At 45.8% G+C, this 22,794-nt stretch overlaps 1 protein-coding gene across 1 annotated transcript in view; it reads right to left on the bottom strand.

The window, feature by feature from the left end:
• Positions 1-21,269, bottom strand: part of AHNAK2 (AHNAK nucleoprotein 2) — a 36,999-nt gene extending 15,730 nt beyond the window's left edge. Inside the window, exons 1-5 of the mRNA XM_073350356.2 lie at positions 21,219-21,269; positions 19,846-19,987; positions 19,064-19,245; positions 18,060-18,146; positions 55-16,874 (exon numbers count right to left, since the gene is read on the bottom strand). Of these exons, the coding sequence (XP_073206457.1) occupies positions 55-16,874; positions 18,060-18,146; positions 19,064-19,245; positions 19,846-19,987; positions 21,219-21,233 (17,246 nt within the window). The 5' untranslated portion in view covers positions 21,234-21,269. The remainder of the gene's footprint in view (positions 1-54; positions 16,875-18,059; positions 18,147-19,063; positions 19,246-19,845; positions 19,988-21,218) is intronic.
• Between the last annotated feature and the right edge of the window lie 1,525 nt (positions 21,270-22,794).

Below are 22,794 nucleotides of genomic sequence, written 5' to 3' on the forward strand. Positions count from 1 at the left end.
AGACTGACATCACACGTGGGAAGTGAGACATCGGCTTTGGGTAAAGTAACATCCACGTCTACTTTGGGAGCTTTGATTTCAGGTTTAGAAAATCCCGTAGAAGGCATCTTGACTTTTGGCATGCGTATTTGCATCCCTGTTGCCTCTGCTTTCCCTGTCTCAACTTCAATACTGCTTTCCATGGTGGGAACTTTCACTTCAAATCCCGCCTCTTTCATTTCGGCTTGTGATTTGGGAAGGGAAATATCTGCCTCTACCTTTGGCAGACTGACCTGTACCTGGGGAGCCTTGACTTTGGGAAGCTTCACACTCGGCAGCTTAACATCAGGCATTTTAAGTTTCCCCTGCTCACCATCTTTTCCTGCAGAAATCCCGATTTCCAGTTCAGCACTTGGAGCCTGGATTGCGGGTCCTGACAGTGTTATCTCTCCTTCTGCCCCAGCTGACGGCACTGTCACCTGGGGCTCTTTGAGGCTTGCTTCAACATCTGCTACGCCACCACTGGTCTCTTTTGTGGTGGACCAGCCAAATGAAGGCATGCCGAATTTTGGCAGTTTGAACTTACTTTCTTTTCCTTTTGCATCTTTCTCTGTGGCTTTTATTTCACCTTCTATCTTTACGGCTTGAGCTGTTGCTTCTGGGCCTTGAATGTCCACCTCGACCTTTGGAAGAGAAACGTCTACTGATGGGAGGGTGATGTCCACCTTTGGTGCTTGAAGGTCTGCTTTAGGCATTTTGGGCATTTTGAGTGATGGCATTTGGATTTTCCAGCCGGAAGCTTCAGTCTCTAGGTCAGGAACATCAGCTTCCACTGCTAGCGTCGGGGTTTCCACGCCGATTGCACCCACTTGGCCTTTGACTTTTGGCTTGGGAATGTCAGCTTCCATTTTGGGTAAGCTGATCTCACCTTCTGGCACTTTGCCTTTTGGAAGTGAAACTCCAAACTTTGGCTTTTCAAATTTAGGCATTTGAATTTTCCCTTCCAAACCGGCAGTTTTCACCTCTGCTCCCTCCACCGCAATTTCAGCTGATGGTGCTTTTGCTTCAATTCCTGGACCCTTCAGCTCAAAGGAACCTTCTATTTTGGGAATCTTGACTCCAGGTGCTGAGATTTTGACATCTGCAGGAACGGAGGCTGCTTTCAGGTCAGCTTCTTGAAGACTGACATCACACGTGGGAAGTGAGACATCGGCTTTGGGTAAAGTAACATCCACGTCTACTTTGGGAGCTTTGATTTCAGGTTTAGAAAATCCCGTAGAAGGCATCTTGACTTTTGGCATGCGTATTTGCATCCCTGTTGCCTCTGCTTTCCCTGTCTCAACTTCAATACTGCTTTCCATGGTGGGAACTTTCACTTCAAATCCCGCCTCTTTCATTTCGGCTCGTGATTTGGGAAGGGAAATATCTGCCTCTACCTTTGGCAGACTGACCTGTACCTGGGGAGCTTTGACTTTGGGAAGCTTCACACTCGGCAGCTTAACATCAGGCATTTTAAGTTTCCCCTGCTCACCATCTTTTCCTGCAGAAATCCCGATTTCCAGTTCAGCAGTTGGAGCCTGGATTGCGGGTCCTGACAGTGTTATCTCTCCTTCTGCCCCAGCTGACGGCACTGTCACCTGGGGCTCTTTGAGGCTTGCTTCAACATCTCCTACGCCACCACTGGTCTCTTTTGTGGTGGACCAGCCAAATGAAGGCATGCCGAATTTTGGCATTTTGAACTTCCTTTCTTTTCCTTTTGCATCTTTCTCTGTGGCTTTTATTTCACCTTCTATCTTTACCGCTTGAGCTGTTGCTTCTGGGCCTTGAATGTCCACCTCGGCCTTTGGAAGAGAAACGTCTACTGATGGGAGGGTGATGTCCACCTTTGGTGCTTGAAGGTCTGCTTTAGGCATTTTGGGCATTTTGAGTGATGGCATTTGGATTTTCCAGCCGGAAGCTTCAGTCTCTAGGTCAGGAACATCAGCTTCCACTGCTAGCGTCGGGGTTTCCACGCCGATTGCACCCACTTGGCCTTTGACTTTTGGCTTGGGAATGTCAGCTTCCATTTTGGGTAAGCTGATCTCGCCTTCTGGCACTTTGCCTTTTGGAAGTGAAACTCCAAACTTTGGCTTTTCAAATTTAGGCATTTGAATTTTCCCTTCCAAACCGGCAGTTTTCACCTCTGCTCCCTCCACCGCAATTTCAGCTGATGGTGCTTTCGCTTCAATTCCTGGACCCTTCAGCTCAAAGGAACCTTCTATTTTGGGAATCTTGACTCCAGGTGCTGAGATTTTGACATCTGCAGGAACGGAGGCTGCTTTCAGGTCAGCTTCTTGAAGACTGACATCACACGTGGGAAGTGAGACATCGGCTTTGGGTAAAGTAACATCCACGTCTACTTTGGGAGCTTTGATTTCAGGTTTAGAAAATCCCGTAGAAGGCATCTTGACTTTTGGCATGCGTATTTGCATCCCTGTTGCCTCTGCTTTCCCTGTCTCAACTTCAATACTGCTTTCCATGGTGGGAACTTTCACTTCAAATCCCGCCTCTTTCATTTCGGCTCGTGATTTGGGAAGGGAAATATCTGCCTCTACCTTTGGCAGACTGACCTGTACCTGGGGAGCTTTGACTTTGGGAAGCTTCACACTCGGCAGCTTAACATCAGGCATTTTAAGTTTCCCCTGCTCACCATCTTTTCCTGCAGAAGTCCCGATTTCCAGTTCAGCACTTGGAGCCTGGATTGCGGGTCCTGACAGTGTTATCTCTCCTTCTGCCCCAGCTGACGGCACTGTCACCTGGGGCTCTTTGAGGCTTGCTTCAACATCTGCTACGCCACCACTGGTCTCTTTTGTGGTGGACCAGCCAAATGAAGGCATGCCGAATTTTGGCATTTTGAACTTCCTTTCTTTTCCTTTTGCATCTTTCTCTGTGGCTTTTATTTCACCTTCTATCTTTACCGCTTGAGCTGTTGCTTCTGGGCCTTGAATGTCCACCTCGGCCTTTGGAAGAGAAACGTCTACTGATGGGAGGGTGATGTCCACCTTTGGTGCTTGAAGGTCTGCTTTAGGCATTTTGGGCATTTTGAGTGATGGCATTTGGATTTTCCAGCCGGAAGCTTCAGTCTCTAGGTCAGGAACATCAGCTTCCACTGCTAGCGTCGGGGTTTCCACGCCGATTGCACCCACTTGGCCTTTGACTTTTGGCTTGGGAATGTCAGCTTCCATTTTGGGTAAGCTGATCTCGCCTTCTGGCACTTTGCCTTTTGGAAGTGAAACTCCAAACTTTGGCTTTTCAAATTTAGGCATTTGAATTTTCCCTTCCAAACCGGCAGTTTTCACCTCTGCTCCCTCCACCGCAATTTCAGCTGATGGTGCTTTCGCTTCAATTCCTGGACCCTTCAGCTCAAAGGAACCTTCTATTTTGGGAATCTTGACTCCAGGTGCTGAGATTTTGACATCTGCAGGAACGGAGGCTGCTTTCAGGTCAGCTTCTTGAAGACTGACATCACACGTGGGAAGTGAGACATCGGCTTTGGGTAAAGTAACATCCACGTCTACTTTGGGAGCTTTGATTTCAGGTTTAGAAAATCCCGTAGAAGGCATCTTGACTTTTGGCATGCGTATTTGCATCCCTGTTGCCTCTGCTTTCCCTGTCTCAACTTCAATACTGCTTTCCATGGTGGGAACTTTCACTTCAAATCCCGCCTCTTTCATTTCGGCTCGTGATTTGGAAAGGGAAATATCTGCCTCTACCTTTGGCAGACTGACCTGTACCTGGGGAGCTTTGACTTTGGGAAGCTTCACACTCGGCAGCTTAACATCAGGCATTTTAAGTTTCCCTTGCTCACCATCTTTTCCTGCAGAAGTCCCGATTTCCAGTTCAGCACTTGGAGCCTGGATTGCGGGTCCTGACAGTGTTATCTCTCCTTCTGCCCCAGCTGACGGCACTGTCACCTGGGGCTCTTTGAGGCTTGCTTCAACATCTGCTACGCCACCACTGGTCTCTTTTGTGGTGGACCAGCCAAATGAAGGCATGCCGAATTTTGGCATTTTGAACTTACTTTCTTTTCCTTTTGCATCTTTCTCTGTGGCTTTTATTTCACCTTCTATCTTTACCGCTTGAGCTGTTGCTTCTGGGCCTTGAATGTCCACCTCGGCCTTTGGAAGAGAAACGTCTACTGATGGGAGGGTGATGTCCACCTTTGGTGCTTGAAGGTCTGCTTTAGGCATTTTGGGCATTTTGAGTGATGGCATTTGGATTTTCCAGCCGGAAGCTTCAGTCTCTAGGTCAGGAACATCAGCTTCCACTGCTAGCGTCGGGGTTTCCACGCCGATTGCACCCACTTGGCCTTTGACTTTTGGCTTGGGAATGTCAGCTTCCATTTTGGGTAAGCTGATCTCGCCTTCTGGCACTTTGCCTTTTGGAATTGAAACTCCAAACTTTGGCTTTTCAAATTTAGGCATTTGAATTTTCCCTTCCAAACCGGCAGTTTTCACCTCTGCTCCCTCCACCGCAATTTCAGCTGATGGTGCTTTCGCTTCAATTCCTGGACCCTTCAGCTCAAAGGAACCTTCTATTTTGGGAATCTTGACTCCAGGTGCTGAGATTTTGACATCTGCAGGAACGGAGGCTGCTTTCAGGTCAGCTTCTTGAAGACTGACATCACACGTGGGAAGTGAGACATCGGCTTTGGGTAAAGTAACATCCACGTCTACTTTGGGAGCTTTGATTTCAGGTTTAGAAAATCCCGTAGAAGGCATCTTGACTTTTGGCATGCGTATTTGCATCCCTGTTGCCTCTGCTTTCCCTGTCTCAACTTCAATACTGCTTTCCATGGTGGGAACTTTCACTTCAAATCCCGCCTCTTTCATTTCGGCTTGTGATTTGGGAAGGGAAATATCTGCCTCTACCTTTGGCAGACTGACCTGTACCTGGGGAGCCTTGACTTTGGGAAGCTTCACACTCGGCAGCTTAACATCAGGCATTTTAAGTTTCCCCTGCTCACCATCTTTTCCTGCAGAAATCCCGATTTCCAGTTCAGCACTTGGAGCCTGGATTGCGGGTCCTGACAGTGTTATCTCTCCTTCTGCCCCAGCTGACGGCACTGTCACCTGGGGCTCTTTGAGGCTTGCTTCAACATCTGCTACGCCACCACTGGTCTCTTTTGTGGTGGACCAGCCAAATGAAGGCATGCCGAATTTTGGCAGTTTGAACTTACTTTCTTTTCCTTTTGCATCTTTCTCTGTGGCTTTTATTTCACCTTCTATCTTTACGGCTTGAGCTGTTGCTTCTGGGCCTTGAATGTCCACCTCGACCTTTGGAAGAGAAACGTCTACTGATGGGAGGGTGATGTCCACCTTTGGTGCTTGAAGGTCTGCTTTAGGCATTTTGGGCATTTTGAGTGATGGCATTTGGATTTTCCAGCCGGAAGCTTCAGTCTCTAGGTCAGGAACATCAGCTTCCACTGCTAGCGTCGGGGTTTCCACGCCGATTGCACCCACTTGGCCTTTGACTTTTGGCTTGGGAATGTCAGCTTCCATTTTGGGTAAGCTGATCTCACCTTCTGGCACTTTGCCTTTTGGAAGTGAAACTCCAAACTTTGGCTTTTCAAATTTAGGCATTTGAATTTTCCCTTCCAAACCGGCAGTTTTCACCTCTGCTCCCTCCACCGCAATTTCAGCTGATGGTGCTTTCGCTTCAATTCCTGGACCCTTCAGCTCAAAGGAACCTTCTATTTTGGGAATCTTGACTCCAGGTGCTGAGATTTTGACATCTGCAGGAACGGAGGCTGCTTTCAGGTCAGCTTCTTGAAGACTGACATCACACGTGGGAAGTGAGACATCGGCTTTGGGTAAAGTAACATCCACGTCTACTTTGGGAGCTTTGATTTCAGGTTTAGAAAATCCCGTAGAAGGCATCTTGACTTTTGGCATGCGTATTTGCATCCCTGTTGCCTCTGCTTTCCCTGTCTCAACTTCAATACTGCTTTCCATGGTGGGAACTTTCACTTCAAATCCCGCCTCTTTCATTTCGGCTCGTGATTTGGGAAGGGAAATATCTGCCTCTACCTTTGGCAGACTGACCTGTACCTGGGGAGCTTTGACTTTGGGAAGCTTCACACTCGGCAGCTTAACATCAGGCATTTTAAGTTTCCCCTGCTCACCATCTTTTCCTGCAGAAATCCCGATTTCCAGTTCAGCACTTGGAGCCTGGATTGCGGGTCCTGACAGTGTTATCTCTCCTTCTGCCCCAGCTGACGGCACTGTCACCTGGGGCTCTTTGAGGCTTGCTTCAACATCTGCTACGCCACCACTGGTCTCTTTTGTGGTGGACCAGCCAAATGAAGGCATGCCGAATTTTGGCATTTTGAACTTCCTTTCTTTTCCTTTTGCATCTTTCTCTGTGGCTTTTATTTCACCTTCTATCTTTACCGCTTGAGCTGTTGCTTCTGGGCCTTGAATGTCCACCTCGGCCTTTGGAAGAGAAACGTCTACTGATGGGAGGGTGATGTCCACCTTTGGTGCTTGAAGGTCTGCTTTAGGCATTTTGGGCATTTTGAGTGATGGCATTTGGATTTTCCAGCCGGAAGCTTCAGTCTCTAGGTCAGGAACATCAGCTTCCACTGCTAGCGTCGGGGTTTCCACGCCGATTGCACCCACTTGGCCTTTGACTTTTGGCTTGGGAATGTCAGCTTCCATTTTGGGTAAGCTGATCTCGCCTTCTGGCACTTTGCCTTTTGGAAGTGAAACTCCAAACTTTGGCTTTTCAAATTTAGGCATTTGAATTTTCCCTTCCAAACCGGCAGTTTTCACCTCAGCTCCCTCCACCGCAATTTCAGCTGATGGTGCTTTCGCTTCAATTCCTGGACCCTTCAGCTCAAAGGAACCTTCTATTTTGGGAATCTTGACTCCAGGTGCTGAGATTTTGACATCTGCAGGAACGGAGGCTGCTTTCAGGTCAGCTTCTTGAAGACTGACATCACACGTGGGAAGTGAGACAACGGCTTTGGGTAAAGTAACATCCACGTCTACTTTGGGAGCTTTGATTTCAGGTTTAGAAAATCCCGTAGAAGGCATCTTGACTTTTGGCATGTGTATTTGCATCCCTGTTGCCTCTGCTTTCCCTGTCTCAACTTCAATACTGCTTTCCATGGTGGGAACTTTCACTTCAAATCCCGCCTCTTTCATTTCGGCTCGTGATTTGGGAAGGGAAATATCTGCCTCTACCTTTGGCAGACTGACCTGTACCTGGGGAGCTTTGACTATGGGAAGCTTCACACTCGGCAGCTTAACATCAGGCATTTTAAGTTTCCCTAGCTCACCATCTTTTCCTGCAGAAGTCCCGATTTCCAGTTCAGCACTTGGAGCCTGGATTGCGGGTCCTGACAGTGTTATCTCTCCTTCTGCCCCAGCTGACGGCACTGTCACCTGGGGCTCTTTGAGGCTTGCTTCAACATCTCCTACGCCACCACTGGTCTCTTTTGTGGTGGACCAGCCAAATGAAGGCATGCCGAATTTTGGCATTTTGAACTTCCTTTCTTTTCCTTTCGCATCTTTCTCTGTGGCTTTTATTTCACCTTCTATCTTTACCGCTTGAGCTGTTGCTTCTGGGCCTTGAATGTCCACCTCGGCCTTTGGAAGAGAAACGTCTACTGATGGGAGGGTGATGTCCACCTTTGGTGCTTGAAGGTCTGCTTTAGGCATTTTGGGCATTTTGAGTGATGGCATTTGGATTTTCCAGCCGGAAGCTTCAGTCTCTAGGTCAGGAACATCAGCTTCCACTGCTAGCGTCGGGGTTTCCACGCCGATTGCACCCACTTGGCCTTTGACTTTTGGCTTGGGAATGTCAGCTTCCATTTTGGGTAAGCTGATCTCACCTTCTGGCACTTTGCCTTTTGGAAGTGAAACTCCAAACTTTGGCTTTTCAAATTTAGGCATTTGAATTTTCCCTTCCAAACCGGCAGTTTTCACCTCTGCTCCCTCCACCGCAATTTCAGCTGATGGTGCTTTCGCTTCAATTCCTGGACCCTTCAGCTCAAAGGAACCTTCTATTTTGGGAATCTTGACTCCAGGTGCTGAGATTTTGACATCTGCAGGAACGGAGGCTGCTTTCAGGTCAGCTTCTTGAAGACTGACATCACACGTGGGAAGTGAGACATCGGCTTTGGGTAAAGTAACATCCACGTCTACTTTGGGAGCTTTGATTTCAGGTTTAGAAAATCCCGTAGAAGGCATCTTGACTTTTGGCATGCGTATTTGCATCCCTGTTGCCTCTGCTTTCCCTGTCTCAACTTCAATACTGCTTTCCATGGTGGGAACTTTCACTTCAAATCCCGCCTCTTTCATTTCGGCTCGTGATTTGGGAAGGGAAATATCTGCCTCTACCTTTGGCAGACTGACCTGTACCTGGGGAGCTTTGACTTTGGGAAGCTTCACACTCGGCAGCTTAACATCAGGCATTTTAAGTTTCCCCTGCTCACCATCTTTTCCTGCAGAAGTCCCGATTTCCAGTTCAGCACTTGGAGCCTGGATTGCGGGTCCTGACAGTGTTATCTCTCCTTCTGCCCCAGCTGACGGCACTGTCACCTGGGGCTCTTTGAGGCTTGCTTCAACATCTGCTACGCCACCACTGGTCTCTTTTGTGGTGGACCAGCCAAATGAAGGCATGCCGAATTTTGGCATTTTGAACTTACTTTCTTTTCCTTTTGCATCTTTCTCTGTGGCTTTTATTTCACCTTCTATCTTTACCGCTTGAGCTGTTGCTTCTGGGCCTTGAATGTCCACCTCGGCCTTTGGAAGAGAAACGTCTACTGATGGGAGGGTGATGTCCACCTTTGGTGCTTGAAGGTCTGCTTTAGGCATTTTGGGCATTTTGAGTGATGGCATTTGGATTTTCCAGCCGGAAGCTTCAGTCTCTAGGTCAGGAACATCAGCTTCCACTGCTAGCGTCGGGGTTTCCACGCCGATTGCACCCACTTGGCCTTTGACTTTTGGCTTGGGAATGTCAGCTTCCATTTTGGGTAAGCTGATCTCGCCTTCTGGCACTTTGCCTTTTGGAAGTGAAACTCCAAACTTTGGCTTTTCAAATTTAGGCATTTGAATTTTCCCTTCCAAACCGGCAGTTTTCACCTCTGCTCCCTCCACCGCAATTTCAGCTGATGGTGCTTTCGCTTCAATTCCTGGACCCTTCAGCTCAAAGGAACCTTCTATTTTGGGAATCTTGACTCCAGGTGCTGAGATTTTGACATCTGCAGGAACGGAGGCTGCTTTCAGGTCAGCTTCTTGAAGACTGACATCACACGTGGGAAGTGAGACATCGGCTTTGGGTAAAGTAACATCCACGTCTACTTTGGGAGCTTTGATTTCAGGTTTAGAAAATCCCGTAGAAGGCATCTTGACTTTTGGCATGCGTATTTGCATCCCTGTTGCCTCTGCTTTCCCTGTCTCAACTTCAATACTGCTTTCCATGGTGGGAACTTTCACTTCAAATCCCGCCTCTTTCATTTCGGCTTGTGATTTGGGAAGGGAAATATCTGCCTCTACCTTTGGCAGACTGACCTGTACCTGGGGAGCCTTGACTTTGGGAAGCTTCACACTCGGCAGCTTAACATCAGGCATTTTAAGTTTCCCCTGCTCACCATCTTTTCCTGCAGAAATCCCGATTTCCAGTTCAGCACTTGGAGCCTGGATTGCGGGTCCTGACAGTGTTATCTCTCCTTCTGCCCCAGCTGACGGCACTGTCACCTGGGGCTCTTTGAGGCTTGCTTCAACATCTGCTACGCCACCACTGGTCTCTTTTGTGGTGGACCAGCCAAATGAAGGCATGCCGAATTTTGGCAGTTTGAACTTCCTTTCTTTTCCTTTTGCATCTTTCTCTGTGGCTTTTATTTCACCTTCTATCTTTACCGCTTGAGCTGTTGCTTCTGGGCCTTGAATGTCCACCTCGGCCTTTGGAAGAGAAACGTCTACTGATGGGAGGGTGATGTCCACCTTTGGTGCTTGAAGGTCTGCTTTAGGCATTTTGGGCATTTTGAGTGATGGCATTTGGATTTTCCAGCCGGAAGCTTCAGTCTCTAGGTCAGGAACATCAGCTTCCACTGCTAGCGTCGGGGTTTCCACGCCGATTGCACCCACTTGGCCTTTGACTTTTGGCTTGGGAATGTCAGCTTCCATTTTGGGTAAGCTGATCTCGCCTTCTGGCACTTTGCCTTTTGGAAGTGAAACTCCAAACTTTGGCTTTTCAAATTTAGGCATTTGAATTTTCCCTTCCAAACCGGCAGTTTTCACCTCTGCTCCCTCCACCGCAATTTCAGCTGATGGTGCTTTCGCTTCAATTCCTGGACCCTTCAGCTCAAAGGAACCTTCTATTTTGGGAATCTTGACTCCAGGTGCTGAGATTTTGACATCTGCAGGAACGGAGGCTGCTTTCAGGTCAGCTTCTTGAAGACTGACATCACACGTGGGAAGTGAGACATCGGCTTTGGGTAAAGTAACATCCACGTCTACTTTGGGAGCTTTGATTTCAGGTTTAGAAAATCCCGTAGAAGGCATCTTGACTTTTGGCATGCGTATTTGCATCCCTGTTGCCTCTGCTTTCCCTGTCTCAACTTCAATACTGCTTTCCATGGTGGGAACTTTCACTTCAAATCCCGCCTCTTTCATTTCGGCTCGTGATTTGGAAAGGGAAATATCTGCCTCTACCTTTGGCAGACTGACCTGTACCTGGGGAGCTTTGACTTTGGGAAGCTTCACACTCGGCAGCTTAACATCAGGCATTTTAAGTTTCCCTTGCTCACCATCTTTTCCTGCAGAAGTCCCGATTTCCAGTTCAGCACTTGGAGCCTGGATTGCGGGTCCTGACAGTGTTATCTCTCCTTCTGCCCCAGCTGACGGCACTGTCACCTGGGGCTCTTTGAGGCTTGCTTCAACATCTGCTACGCCACCACTGGTCTCTTTTGTGGTGGACCAGCCAAATGAAGGCATGCCGAATTTTGGCATTTTGAACTTACTTTCTTTTCCTTTTGCATCTTTCTCTGTGGCTTTTATTTCACCTTCTATCTTTACCGCTTGAGCTGTTGCTTCTGGGCCTTGAATGTCCACCTCGGCCTTTGGAAGAGAAACGTCTACTGATGGGAGGGTGATGTCCACCTTTGGTGCTTGAAGGTCTGCTTTAGGCATTTTGGGCATTTTGAGTGATGGCATTTGGATTTTCCAGCCGGAAGCTTCAGTCTCTAGGTCAGGAACATCAGCTTCCACTGCTAGCGTCGGGGTTTCCACGCCGATTGCACCCACTTGGCCTTTGACTTTTGGCTTGGGAATGTCAGCTTCCATTTTGGGTAAGCTGATCTCGCCTTCTGGCACTTTGCCTTTTGGAATTGAAACTCCAAACTTTGGCTTTTCAAATTTAGGCATTTGAATTTTCCCTTCCAAACCGGCAGTTTTCACCTCTGCTCCCTCCACCGCAATTTCAGCTGATGGTGCTTTCGCTTCAATTCCTGGACCCTTCAGCTCAAAGGAACCTTCTATTTTGGGAATCTTGACTCCAGGTGCTGAGATTTTGACATCTGCAGGAACGGAGGCTGCTTTCAGGTCAGCTTCTTGAAGACTGACATCACACGTGGGAAGTGAGACATCGGCTTTGGGTAAAGTAACATCCACGTCTACTTTGGGAGCTTTGATTTCAGGTTTAGAAAATCCCGTAGAAGGCATCTTGACTTTTGGCATGCGTATTTGCATCCCTGTTGCCTCTGCTTTCCCTGTCTCAACTTCAATACTGCTTTCCATGGTGGGAACTTTCACTTCAAATCCCGCCTCTTTCATTTCGGCTTGTGATTTGGGAAGGGAAATATCTGCCTCTACCTTTGGCAGACTGACCTGTACCTGGGGAGCCTTGACTTTGGGAAGCTTCACACTCGGCAGCTTAACATCAGGCATTTTAAGTTTCCCCTGCTCACCATCTTTTCCTGCAGAAATCCCGATTTCCAGTTCAGCACTTGGAGCCTGGATTGCGGGTCCTGACAGTGTTATCTCTCCTTCTGCCCCAGCTGACGGCACTGTCACCTGGGGCTCTTTGAGGCTTGCTTCAACATCTGCTACGCCACCACTGGTCTCTTTTGTGGTGGACCAGCCAAATGAAGGCATGCCGAATTTTGGCAGTTTGAACTTACTTTCTTTTCCTTTTGCATCTTTCTCTGTGGCTTTTATTTCACCTTCTATCTTTACGGCTTGAGCTGTTGCTTCTGGGCCTTGAATGTCCACCTCGACCTTTGGAAGAGAAACGTCTACTGATGGGAGGGTGATGTCCACCTTTGGTGCTTGAAGGTCTGCTTTAGGCATTTTGGGCATTTTGAGTGATGGCATTTGGATTTTCCAGCCGGAAGCTTCAGTCTCTAGGTCAGGAACATCAGCTTCCACTGCTAGCGTCGGGGTTTCCACGCCGATTGCACCCACTTGGCCTTTGACTTTTGGCTTGGGAATGTCAGCTTCCATTTTGGGTAAGCTGATCTCACCTTCTGGCACTTTGCCTTTTGGAAGTGAAACTCCAAACTTTGGCTTTTCAAATTTAGGCATTTGAATTTTCCCTTCCAAACCGGCAGTTTTCACCTCTGCTCCCTCCACCGCAATTTCAGCTGATGGTGCTTTCGCTTCAATTCCTGGACCCTTCAGCTCAAAGGAACCTTCTATTTTGGGAATCTTGACTCCAGGTGCTGAGATTTTGACATCTGCAGGAACGGAGGCTGCTTTCAGGTCAGCTTCTTGAAGACTGACATCACACGTGGGAAGTGAGACATCGGCTTTGGGTAAAGTAACATCCACGTCTACTTTGGGAGCTTTGATTTCAGGTTTAGAAAATCCCGTAGAAGGCATCTTGACTTTTGGCATGCGTATTTGCATCCCTGTTGCCTCTGCTTTCCCTGTCTCAACTTCAATACTGCTTTCCATGGTGGGAACTTTCACTTCAAATCCCGCCTCTTTCATTTCGGCTCGTGATTTGGGAAGGGAAATATCTGCCTCTACCTTTGGCAGACTGACCTGTACCTGGGGAGCTTTGACTTTGGGAAGCTTCACACTCGGCAGCTTAACATCAGGCATTTTAAGTTTCCCCTGCTCACCATCTTTTCCTGCAGAAATCCCGATTTCCAGTTCAGCACTTGGAGCCTGGATTGCGGGTCCTGACAGTGTTATCTCTCCTTCTGCCCCAGCTGACGGCACTGTCACCTGGGGCTCTTTGAGGCTTGCTTCAACATCTGCTACGCCACCACTGGTCTCTTTTGTGGTGGACCAGCCAAATGAAGGCATGCCGAATTTTGGCATTTTGAACTTCCTTTCTTTTCCTTTTGCATCTTTCTCTGTGGCTTTTATTTCACCTTCTATCTTTACCGCTTGAGCTGTTGCTTCTGGGCCTTGAATGTCCACCTCGGCCTTTGGAAGAGAAACGTCTACTGATGGGAGGGTGATGTCCACCTTTGGTGCTTGAAGGTCTGCTTTAGGCATTTTGGGCATTTTGAGTGATGGCATTTGGATTTTCCAGCCGGAAGCTTCAGTCTCTAGGTCAGGAACATCAGCTTCCACTGCTAGCGTCGGGGTTTCCACGCCGATTGCACCCACTTGGCCTTTGACTTTTGGCTTGGGAATGTCAGCTTCCATTTTGGGTAAGCTGATCTCGCCTTCTGGCACTTTGCCTTTTGGAAGTGAAACTCCAAACTTTGGCTTTTCAAATTTAGGCATTTGAATTTTCCCTTCCAAACCGGCAGTTTTCACCTCAGCTCCCTCCACCGCAATTTCAGCTGATGGTGCTTTCGCTTCAATTCCTGGACCCTTCAGCTCAAAGGAACCTTCTATTTTGGGAATCTTGACTCCAGGTGCTGAGATTTTGACATCTGCAGGAACGGAGGCTGCTTTCAGGTCAGCTTCTTGAAGACTGACATCACACGTGGGAAGTGAGACATCGGCTTTGGGTAAAGTAACATCCACGTCTACTTTGGGAGCTTTGATTTCAGGTTTAGAAAATCCCGTAGAAGGCATCTTGACTTTTGGCATGCGTATTTGCATCCCTGTTGCCTCTGCTTTCCCTGTCTCAACTTCAATACTGCTTTCCATGGTGGGAACTTTCACTTCAAATCCCGCCTCTTTCATTTCGGCTCGTGATTTGGGAAGGGAAATATCTGCCTCTACCTTTGGCAGACTGACCTGTACCTGGGGAGCTTTGACTTTGGGAAGCTTCACACTCGGCAGCTTAACATCAGGCATTTTAAGTTTCCCCTGCTCACCATCTTTTCCTGCAGAAATCCCGATTTCCAGTTCAGCAGTTGGAGCCTGGATTGCGGGTCCTGACAGTGTTATCTCTCCTTCTGCCCCAGCTGACGGCACTGTCACCTGGGGCTCTTTGAGGCTTGCTTCAACATCTGCTACGCCACCACTGGTCTCTTTTGTGGTGGACCAGCCAAATGAAGGCATGCCGAATTTTGGCATTTTGAACTTCCTTTCTTTTCCTTTTGCATCTTTCTCTGTGGCTTTTATTTCACCTTCTATCTTTACCGCTTGAGCTGTTGCTTCTGGGCCTTGAATGTCCACCTCGGCCTTTGGAAGAGAAACGTCTACTGATGGGAGGGTGATGTCCACCTTTGGTGCTTGAAGGTCTGCTTTAGGCATTTTGGGCATTTTGAGTGATGGCATTTGGATTTTCCAGCCGGAAGCTTCAGTCTCTAGGTCAGGAACATCAGCTTCCACTGCTAGCGTCGGGGTTTCCACGCCGATTGCACCCACTTGGCCTTTGACTTTTGGCTTGGGAATGTCAGCTTCCATTTTGGGTAAGCTGATCTCGCCTTCTGGCACTTTGCCTTTTGGAAGTGAAACTCCAAACTTTGGCTTTTCAAATTTAGGCATTTGAATTTTCCCTTCCAAACCGGCAGTTTTCACCTCTGCTCCCTCCACCGCAATTTCAGCTGATGGTGCTTTCGCTTCAATTCCTGGACCCTTCAGCTCAAAGGAACCTTCTATTTTGGGAATCTTGACTCCAGGTGCTGAGATTTTGACATCTGCAGGAACGGAGGCTGCTTTCAGGTCAGCTTCTTGAAGACTGACATCACACGTGGGAAGTGAGACATCGGCTTTGGGTAAAGTAACATCCACGTCTACTTTGGGAGCTTTGATTTCAGGTTTAGAAAATCCCGTAGAAGGCATCTTGACTTTTGGCATGCGTATTTGCATCCCTGTTGCCTCTGCTTTCCCTGTCTCAACTTCAATACTGCTTTCCATGGTGGGAACTTTCACTTCAAATCCCGCCTCTTTCATTTCGGCTCGTGATTTGGGAAGGGAAATATCTGCCTCTACCTTTGGCAGACTGACCTGTACCTGGGGAGCTTTGACTTTGGGAAGCTTCACACTCGGCAGCTTAACATCAGGCATTTTAAGTTTCCCCTGCTCACCATCTTTTCCTGCAGAAGTCCCGATTTCCAGTTCAGCACTTGGAGCCTGGATTGCGGGTCCTGACAGTGTTATCTCTCCTTCTGCCCCAGCTGACGGCACTGTCACCTGGGGCTCTTTGAGGCTTGCTTCAACATCTGCTACGCCACCACTGGTCTCTTTTGTGGTGGACCAGCCAAATGAAGGCATGCCGAATTTTGGCATTTTGAACTTCCTTTCTTTTCCTTTTGCATCTTTCTCTGTGGCTTTTATTTCACCTTCTATCTTTACCGCTTGAGCTGTTGCTTCTGGGCCTTGAATGTCCACCTCGGCCTTTGGAAGAGAAACGTCTACTGATGGGAGGGTGATGTCCACCTTTGGTGCTTGAAGGTCTGCTTTAGGCATTTTGGGCATTTTGAGTGATGGCATTTGGATTTTCCAGCCGGAAGCTTCAGTCTCTAGGTCAGGAACATCAGCTTCCACTGCTAGCGTCGGGGTTTCCACGCCGATTGCACCCACTTGGCCTTTGACTTTTGGCTTGGGAATGTCAGCTTCCATTTTGGGTAAGCTGATCTCGCCTTCTGGCACTTTGCCTTTTGGAAGTGAAACTCCAAACTTTGGCTTTTCAAATTTAGGCATTTGAATTTTCCCTTCCAAACCGGCAGTTTTCACCTCTGCTCCCTCCACCGCAATTTCAGCTGATGGTGCTTTCGCTTCAATTCCTGGACCCTTCAGCTCAAAGGAACCTTCTATTTTGGGAATCTTGACTCCAGGTGCTGAGATTTTGACATCTGCAGGAACGGAGGCTGCTTTCAGGTCAGCTTCTTGAAGACTGACATCACACGTGGGAAGTGAGACATCGGCTTTGGGTAAAGTCACATCCACGTCTACTTTGGGAGCTTTGATTTCAGGTTTAGAAAATCCCGTAGAAGGCATCTTGACTTTTGGCATGTGTATTTGCATCCCTGTTGCCTCTGCTTTCCCTGTCTCAACTTCAATACTGCTTTCCATGGTGGGAACTTTCACTTCATATCCCGCCTCTTTCATTTCGGCTCGTGATTTGGGAAGGGAAATATCTGCCTCTACCTTTGGCAGACTGACCTGTACCTGGGGAGCCTTGACTTTGGGAAGCTTCACACTCGGCAGCTTAACATCAGGCATTTTAAGTTTCCCCTGCTCACCATCTTTTCCTGCAGAAATCCCGATTTCCAGTTCAGCACTTGGAGCCTGGATTGCGGGTCCTGACAGTGTTATCTCTCCTTCTGCCCCAGCTGACGGCACTGTCACCTGGGTCTCTTTGAGGCTTGCTTCAACATCTGCTACGCCACCACTGGTCTCTTTTGTGGTGGACCAGCCAAATGAAGGCATGCCGAATTTTGGCAGTTTGAACTTCCTTTCTTTTCCTTTTGCATCTTTCTCTGTGGCTTTTATTTCACCTTCTATCTTTACCGCTTTAGCTGTTGCTTCTGGTCCTTGAATGTCCACCTCAGCCTTTGGAAGAGAAACGTCTACTGATGGGAGGGTGATGTCCACCTTTGGTGCTTGAAGGTCTGCTTTAGGCATTTTGGGCATTTTGAGTGATGGCATTTGGATTTTCCAGCCTGAGCCTTCTGTCATAGGATCAATTTGCTCTGGTGCTTTTGGGACCTCCTTATCAATTTCCAGTCCTTCCATTTTTAGTGTTTTCTTTTGCATGTCAGTTTCCATTTCGTGTAATGTGATTTCACTTTCTGGCTGCTTACCCTTATTGATGCCAATTCCAAACTTTTCTTGTTGTATATGTGATATTTGCATCTGATCCTGCTCCCATTCTTCATTTTTCTGTTTTTCTTGTTTTGTTTTTCCTGTTTCTTTTGTTGTTGTTTTTATTTCTAGACCTTTTATTTGAATAGAACTGTGTTCTAGGTGATCCCTCATTTCTTTATTTGTTATTCCTTCTCCAGGACGTTGTAGAAGAATTTTGGTGGGTTTTTGTTCTGATGAACCTTTTGGTTTCTTTTTTCTGGTCCTTGGTAATGCTTGCGGTATTTGTTTGCTTTGTGTGTCTTTGAGACCAGGTGTTTGTATTTCTGATGTAGGTTTTGATATTTGTGTTGTTATTGGTGGTATTTGTGGTGTTGTAGTAGTAGGTTTAGATATTGCTATCTGGTCCTTTTGTTTTTTAATGTTAATTTCAACTTCAGGGCACTTCTTTGTATAGATTGGTAAGCCATTTTCCATGTCTTTTAAGTCTTTTTTGACATTTTCTTGTATTTCACCTGCTTTTGTTTCATGTGCAGAAGACATAGTATATTGTACAGTTAGTATTTCTGGAGATTCCATGCTGATATCTTCTTTTCGTATTTTATCCTTTTTTGTTGGTGTCACGGTTTTTATTTCTAATCTCTGCTTCTCTTCTGTTTCTGCTTTTGTTCTATGCATTTTGAATCCAATATTAGGGAACTTCAGTTTCTTTTGGCTTCCTTTTTTCTCTTTAGCACAGAATTCTTCTTCTTGTAATTGTGACTCAGTGTCAGTGCTTGTTGGGGAAATATCTTGTATAGCATGCTCATATGCATCTGATGTACTATGAGATCTTCTGTGCCCCAAAATCTTTTTATTTTTCATTGACTGGAATTTGGGCCATGACAATCTCTCTTTTCTGGGTTGTTTTGTTCTTCCCAACCTTTTTTTTACAATTTCCTTTTCCTTGTCTTCTTCTGAAGTAATCTTTTCTGAAATCTCCAGTGTTGTTCCAGGAATTTTTTCATTAAGCTCTTTTTCCTGAAGAAGAGGTTGTTTTTTGTAAATATGAATATAAAATGTGTATAATGTTCATCTTGTTTTGGGTGCAATACAATCAAAAGTTACATGAAATGAAATTATTATATTAAGTTAATAGATGTATATAGCTACCGAAGTCTAGATTCTATAGAAAACATCCTGTCTTGTAGTCAACAGCAACTCCTAAATATATTTTATTCTGAGATTATTCAATTTGCAAAGTGAGAAATAAGATACATTTTAATCAGATGGAAACCCATGATTAGATTCTGTTGTGACAGATGTCAGTGACTAAACCAGTATTGACTATAGGTGCTCAAAAGAAAAGCCATTTTTGTTGACATTTTATATGTTGAAATATTCCAACCATGGCTAATACTGACTTCATTTGGAGCAGTCTCAGATCCCTAGGATACCTAGTTGAACTCTAAAACATTGTGACTAAAAATATCTTCTAAAAATTTGTCCTTACTGTTTGATGATTTTATATTTTCTCTATCACTAGTTTATAGTCGAAGAACCAAATCCCTTTCTCACTCTGGACCTGTTCCTGTTTCCATTCACTGAAATGGAAGCTGGGTCAGACTCTGAGTCCTCCCTTCAACAAAACTAAACTACCATCATATTCAATGTAAGTTTAGCTTGATTAAGGACTTAAGTGAAATACTCCCTTGTAGACAGGGCTTAATTTGGACTGAAGAGGTGCATAGTTTTTGTGCTGGTTTTCTGCATAGGAGCGGATTTCACCCTGAGTGTGCACTGCAGGTTTTGTCCAACAGTATCATAAAGGTAGTAAAGTGAAGCATGTGTGTGTTTGCGGGACAAGGGCCTGTATTTTCCCATCTCCAATGGTACTATATAATGGACCTTTGTAGTATTTTCCTATTCTTTCTAACATGATACAGAAATAATTTTACCTGAGTTATTTTTTCCTTCTTGGGTTGTACTGTAGAATGTATTTTTTCTTGCTCTTCTTTCCCACCAAGTTTTCTTTTGAGGCTGAATTGTACTTTGTATGGCTCGGAATATTGTAGAATCTTGAGTGCATCTTCATATTTGATATTATCAAAAAATATTGTGGTACTTAATAGCTGATCACCTGCAAATGGTACCAGACATTTTATTTTAAGATATCAGTTTGCTATATCATGCAGTTTTTCAGATCACATTTTTCTTGATGATCATATAAACATGAAGGGTCATAAACATATGATGATTATATAAAGCATATCATGATTTGTTTTAATATGTATGCTTTGGAGTTTTATTTGTTTAAATAGTATTATTTATTGTATTATTGTGTATTCATGCACATAATAGTTCATAAAAGGCTTACTGCATATTGGGCCACAGTCTTCATAGATGTAAGTTACTTTTATCTTTGAAATTTAATGAATTAATTGTGTGTATGTATATATATATGTATATAAATTACTGACTAGTTCTAGTGAAGAGTAGTGTATTCCATGATTTGTAGGAAATCCATATTTCATTATTATTTCAGGTACTGAGCCTGCAAACTGCTCCTGGGAGTAAAGTTAAACATGTGTATAGGTGTTTGCAGGACGGGGACCTATTTTTACTAGTAACTGAAAATATGATTGTGTGTGTGTACTTATACACAAACTTTGTGATTTTTATTTTTTATCAAATTTCTAGATAATAGTGTTTTTAAAAAATCCAGAATATCAGACTGTACCTTCTCTCAAACTGAATATTTTCGAAGCAGGGGATTCCTTGAGCACTTGTTTTACAAATATTCCTTCACTTCCTCCACCAGTCACACTAAAACCGCTAGCACCAGATTCCACTTCTGTTTTCAGGGTCACCTCCATAGACGCCTAGATGCCCAGAAAGATGTCATGTTAAAATTCATTGTTAATTCACACCGACCACTTGAAACTATACTGAAATCTTCCTCACACAAAAAATGAGCACCTTCGGACATACTTACCATATCTCCCTCAAGAAAGTTTGCTTAAAAATGGAAACTTATATATACAATATGGGCAAAGTGCTGAACACCTTGACTCCATTCCAGTGGGACTGTGCAAATATTTAAAGTTAAGCAGATGCTTAAGTGTTGTGTTGGATAGGGGCGAGATTGCTCAGCTTCAGTCCTGCTCGGGCAGCAGAAAGACAGAGCTTCAGGGAGGAAGGGCTGGGTCCTCTCTTTAAAGTTCATTTCATTTGCCCCAGTCCCAAGCTGTACAGGCGCCAACTTTCCAATGTGCCCGGGGGGTGCTGGACCCCTGGCTCTGCCTGGGCCCCGCCCCCTGTCCCCACTCATCCCTTCCCCCAAGGCCCCACCTCTTTCTGCCCTCACTCCACCCCCACTCCATTTGGTTCAAGTTGTGTGCATATTAGTCTCATAAAGGAATAATGGACTTAATATAACTTGTATTGTCCAGGAGCGTGCTGGGCAGTACAGAACATATATTTCTGGGGAAAATCTAAGATGGGGGTGGGCGTGTTGGGGTTACTCTGCAGTATAGTCAAAGCTGGTGCGAACCAGAGTGTCACCCACATGTAGCCAGCAGGCTACAGTTACATACACTCAGGGTGTGGCTTGCATGCTGGAAGACTGTGAGCAACCAGGTGGGAGCTACTTTAGCAAGGCATTATAAGGCTCCCAAGGTTGCAGGGCAGGGATGACACAGCTGCTCATCAGTCTGGATTGTACCCTGGTGTGTCACACACACCTGTGAAGCTTTTATACTGTAGAAAACAAAGAGCCTAACTGTAAAAAATTGCTCTGGGGTTTTTACAGAGGTGTGGTATGTAAGATCATACTCTCTCTTTACCCCACCCCATTAAGGCAGGAGCTTTACATTATAACGAAGTTCTTTCCATTGGGAAGGGGAAAATAACAGCGGTGCATACATTCCCATGATGCAGTAATTTCTTGTGACTTACACAGTATACAATATACAAAAGTATACAATAGGAATCTTATTTATTAAGCAGGTTGCCCAAACTCATCTGAATCCATTGCTCTTTCTCCTCTATTTACTCCTGCCATATTTGCACTTTCTAATGAAATTTGCTTTCTGTGTAACCTTTTAAACTCACCTGTGAATGACTCATTTTTTGTTTTTCTGTAGAATATTTTTTGTTCTCTGTCTCTTCTTGTAGCTGGAAAAGCAATTGTAATTATTTAGCGTTCGGCTAAGATAGTATTGTAAAGTTCACACAGAGATTATATGGCCTCTGCCTTGCTCAAAACAGGGCTCTTAGCCTATATTTTGGTGAGAGCTAAAATTCATAATTCACACTGAAGTCTATTACTGTTTTAAAAACCAGAAGCGGATGTCTCCATTGGAGTCTATAATGTTAATTTTCAGTTCAGTGTGTGTGGCTTTAACCACATGATAGGAGCTGTGCAGTATGTTCGGTTTGCTGGCAATTAAAAAAAATAGTTTCAGTTCAAACTGAAAACAAATTTTTTTGAATTTTTGGTGACTTAAAAAGCAAAAAAAAAAAAATCATCCTTTCAGCTCAGTCAAAACACGCCATGCTTCATTTTGTTTTTGAGAATTTTTAACATTTTTAAATATTGTAAATAAAATTAAAAGGCGTTTCAAAATGAGAAATCCTTTTACAGAATATTTTTACAACCAAGCCATTTAGATGAAACCGACAAGAATTCCCATATATTTTGATTTCACATTTTTTTGCCGGAACAAACTGTATGTCAGTCACACTGTGGATCTATCATACTTGTCTAAACATGCATGTCTGAGGTAAAAAAAAAAAAAGGGGGGGGGGGATATCTGAACTATTTTATCTGGGACAGCTACCTCAAAAAAGGGACAATCCCGGGAAACCCTGGGCATTGTGTATAACCCCACAATGTGCAAGGAGGATGAAATGAGAGCTTGTGGGCTCAATCAGCTTTGCCCCACTACACCTGCAGTAGCTGTCAAACTTAGAGGGAGGAGCTAAAAGCTCAGTGGGGTACCGACCAGGAAGGAGAGCAGATGTCTGGCTCTGATTCAGGGGCAGAAGACTGTCTGCATCCAGGTAGTTGTGTTGGCCTGCTGCTAGATAGAGCCTCCCTGAAGGAAGGCAGGATAGCTTGCAACTGGGAGTACAAGGCAGTTGTGAAGGCAAGATGGAGGAAGTGAGTTTCCCAGGCTTCTGCATGCTGGTGGAGGGACAAGAAAACTCCCACAGGGTCAGGAACTGCCCTGCTAGGGGAGTAGAGAAACTCTCCTGCAGCAAAGCCACATGAGTGGCAGAAAGTGCTAAAGCTCTGCAGTGAGCTTGTGAAAGGGGTCTAGAGACAGAGAGAGAGAGAGGCTGACAGACAATGAGCCTTGGACAAGGCTGTGGGAAAGGCTCAAGACAGGTGGAGGAAGGATGTGGTCCAAGGAGGCAGCAGGGGGTCTATGAAGACACACCTTGGCTGCTTATTAAAGGGTTCCTGGACTGGAACCCAGAGGTGAGGGAAGGTTGAGGAAGGTGTGTGGAAAGCCCCCTTACCCCAGGGTTCAGGCTAATGAATCTGGAGCTGGGTTGAAAACCCAACATGAGGTTAGTGAACTGTTGTTTGCTGGACTCTTGGGTTATCCCAAAGAGGGTCGGACTATCTATGCTCCAGCCAGAGGGCTGAGTCACAAGAAGAGGTGGCGCACCTAAATAGCCA

The sequence above is a fragment of the Lepidochelys kempii genome, chromosome 6, assembly GCF_965140285.1.
Source record: "Lepidochelys kempii isolate rLepKem1 chromosome 6, rLepKem1.hap1, whole genome shotgun sequence".
NCBI lineage: Eukaryota > Metazoa > Chordata > Testudines > Cheloniidae > Lepidochelys > Lepidochelys kempii.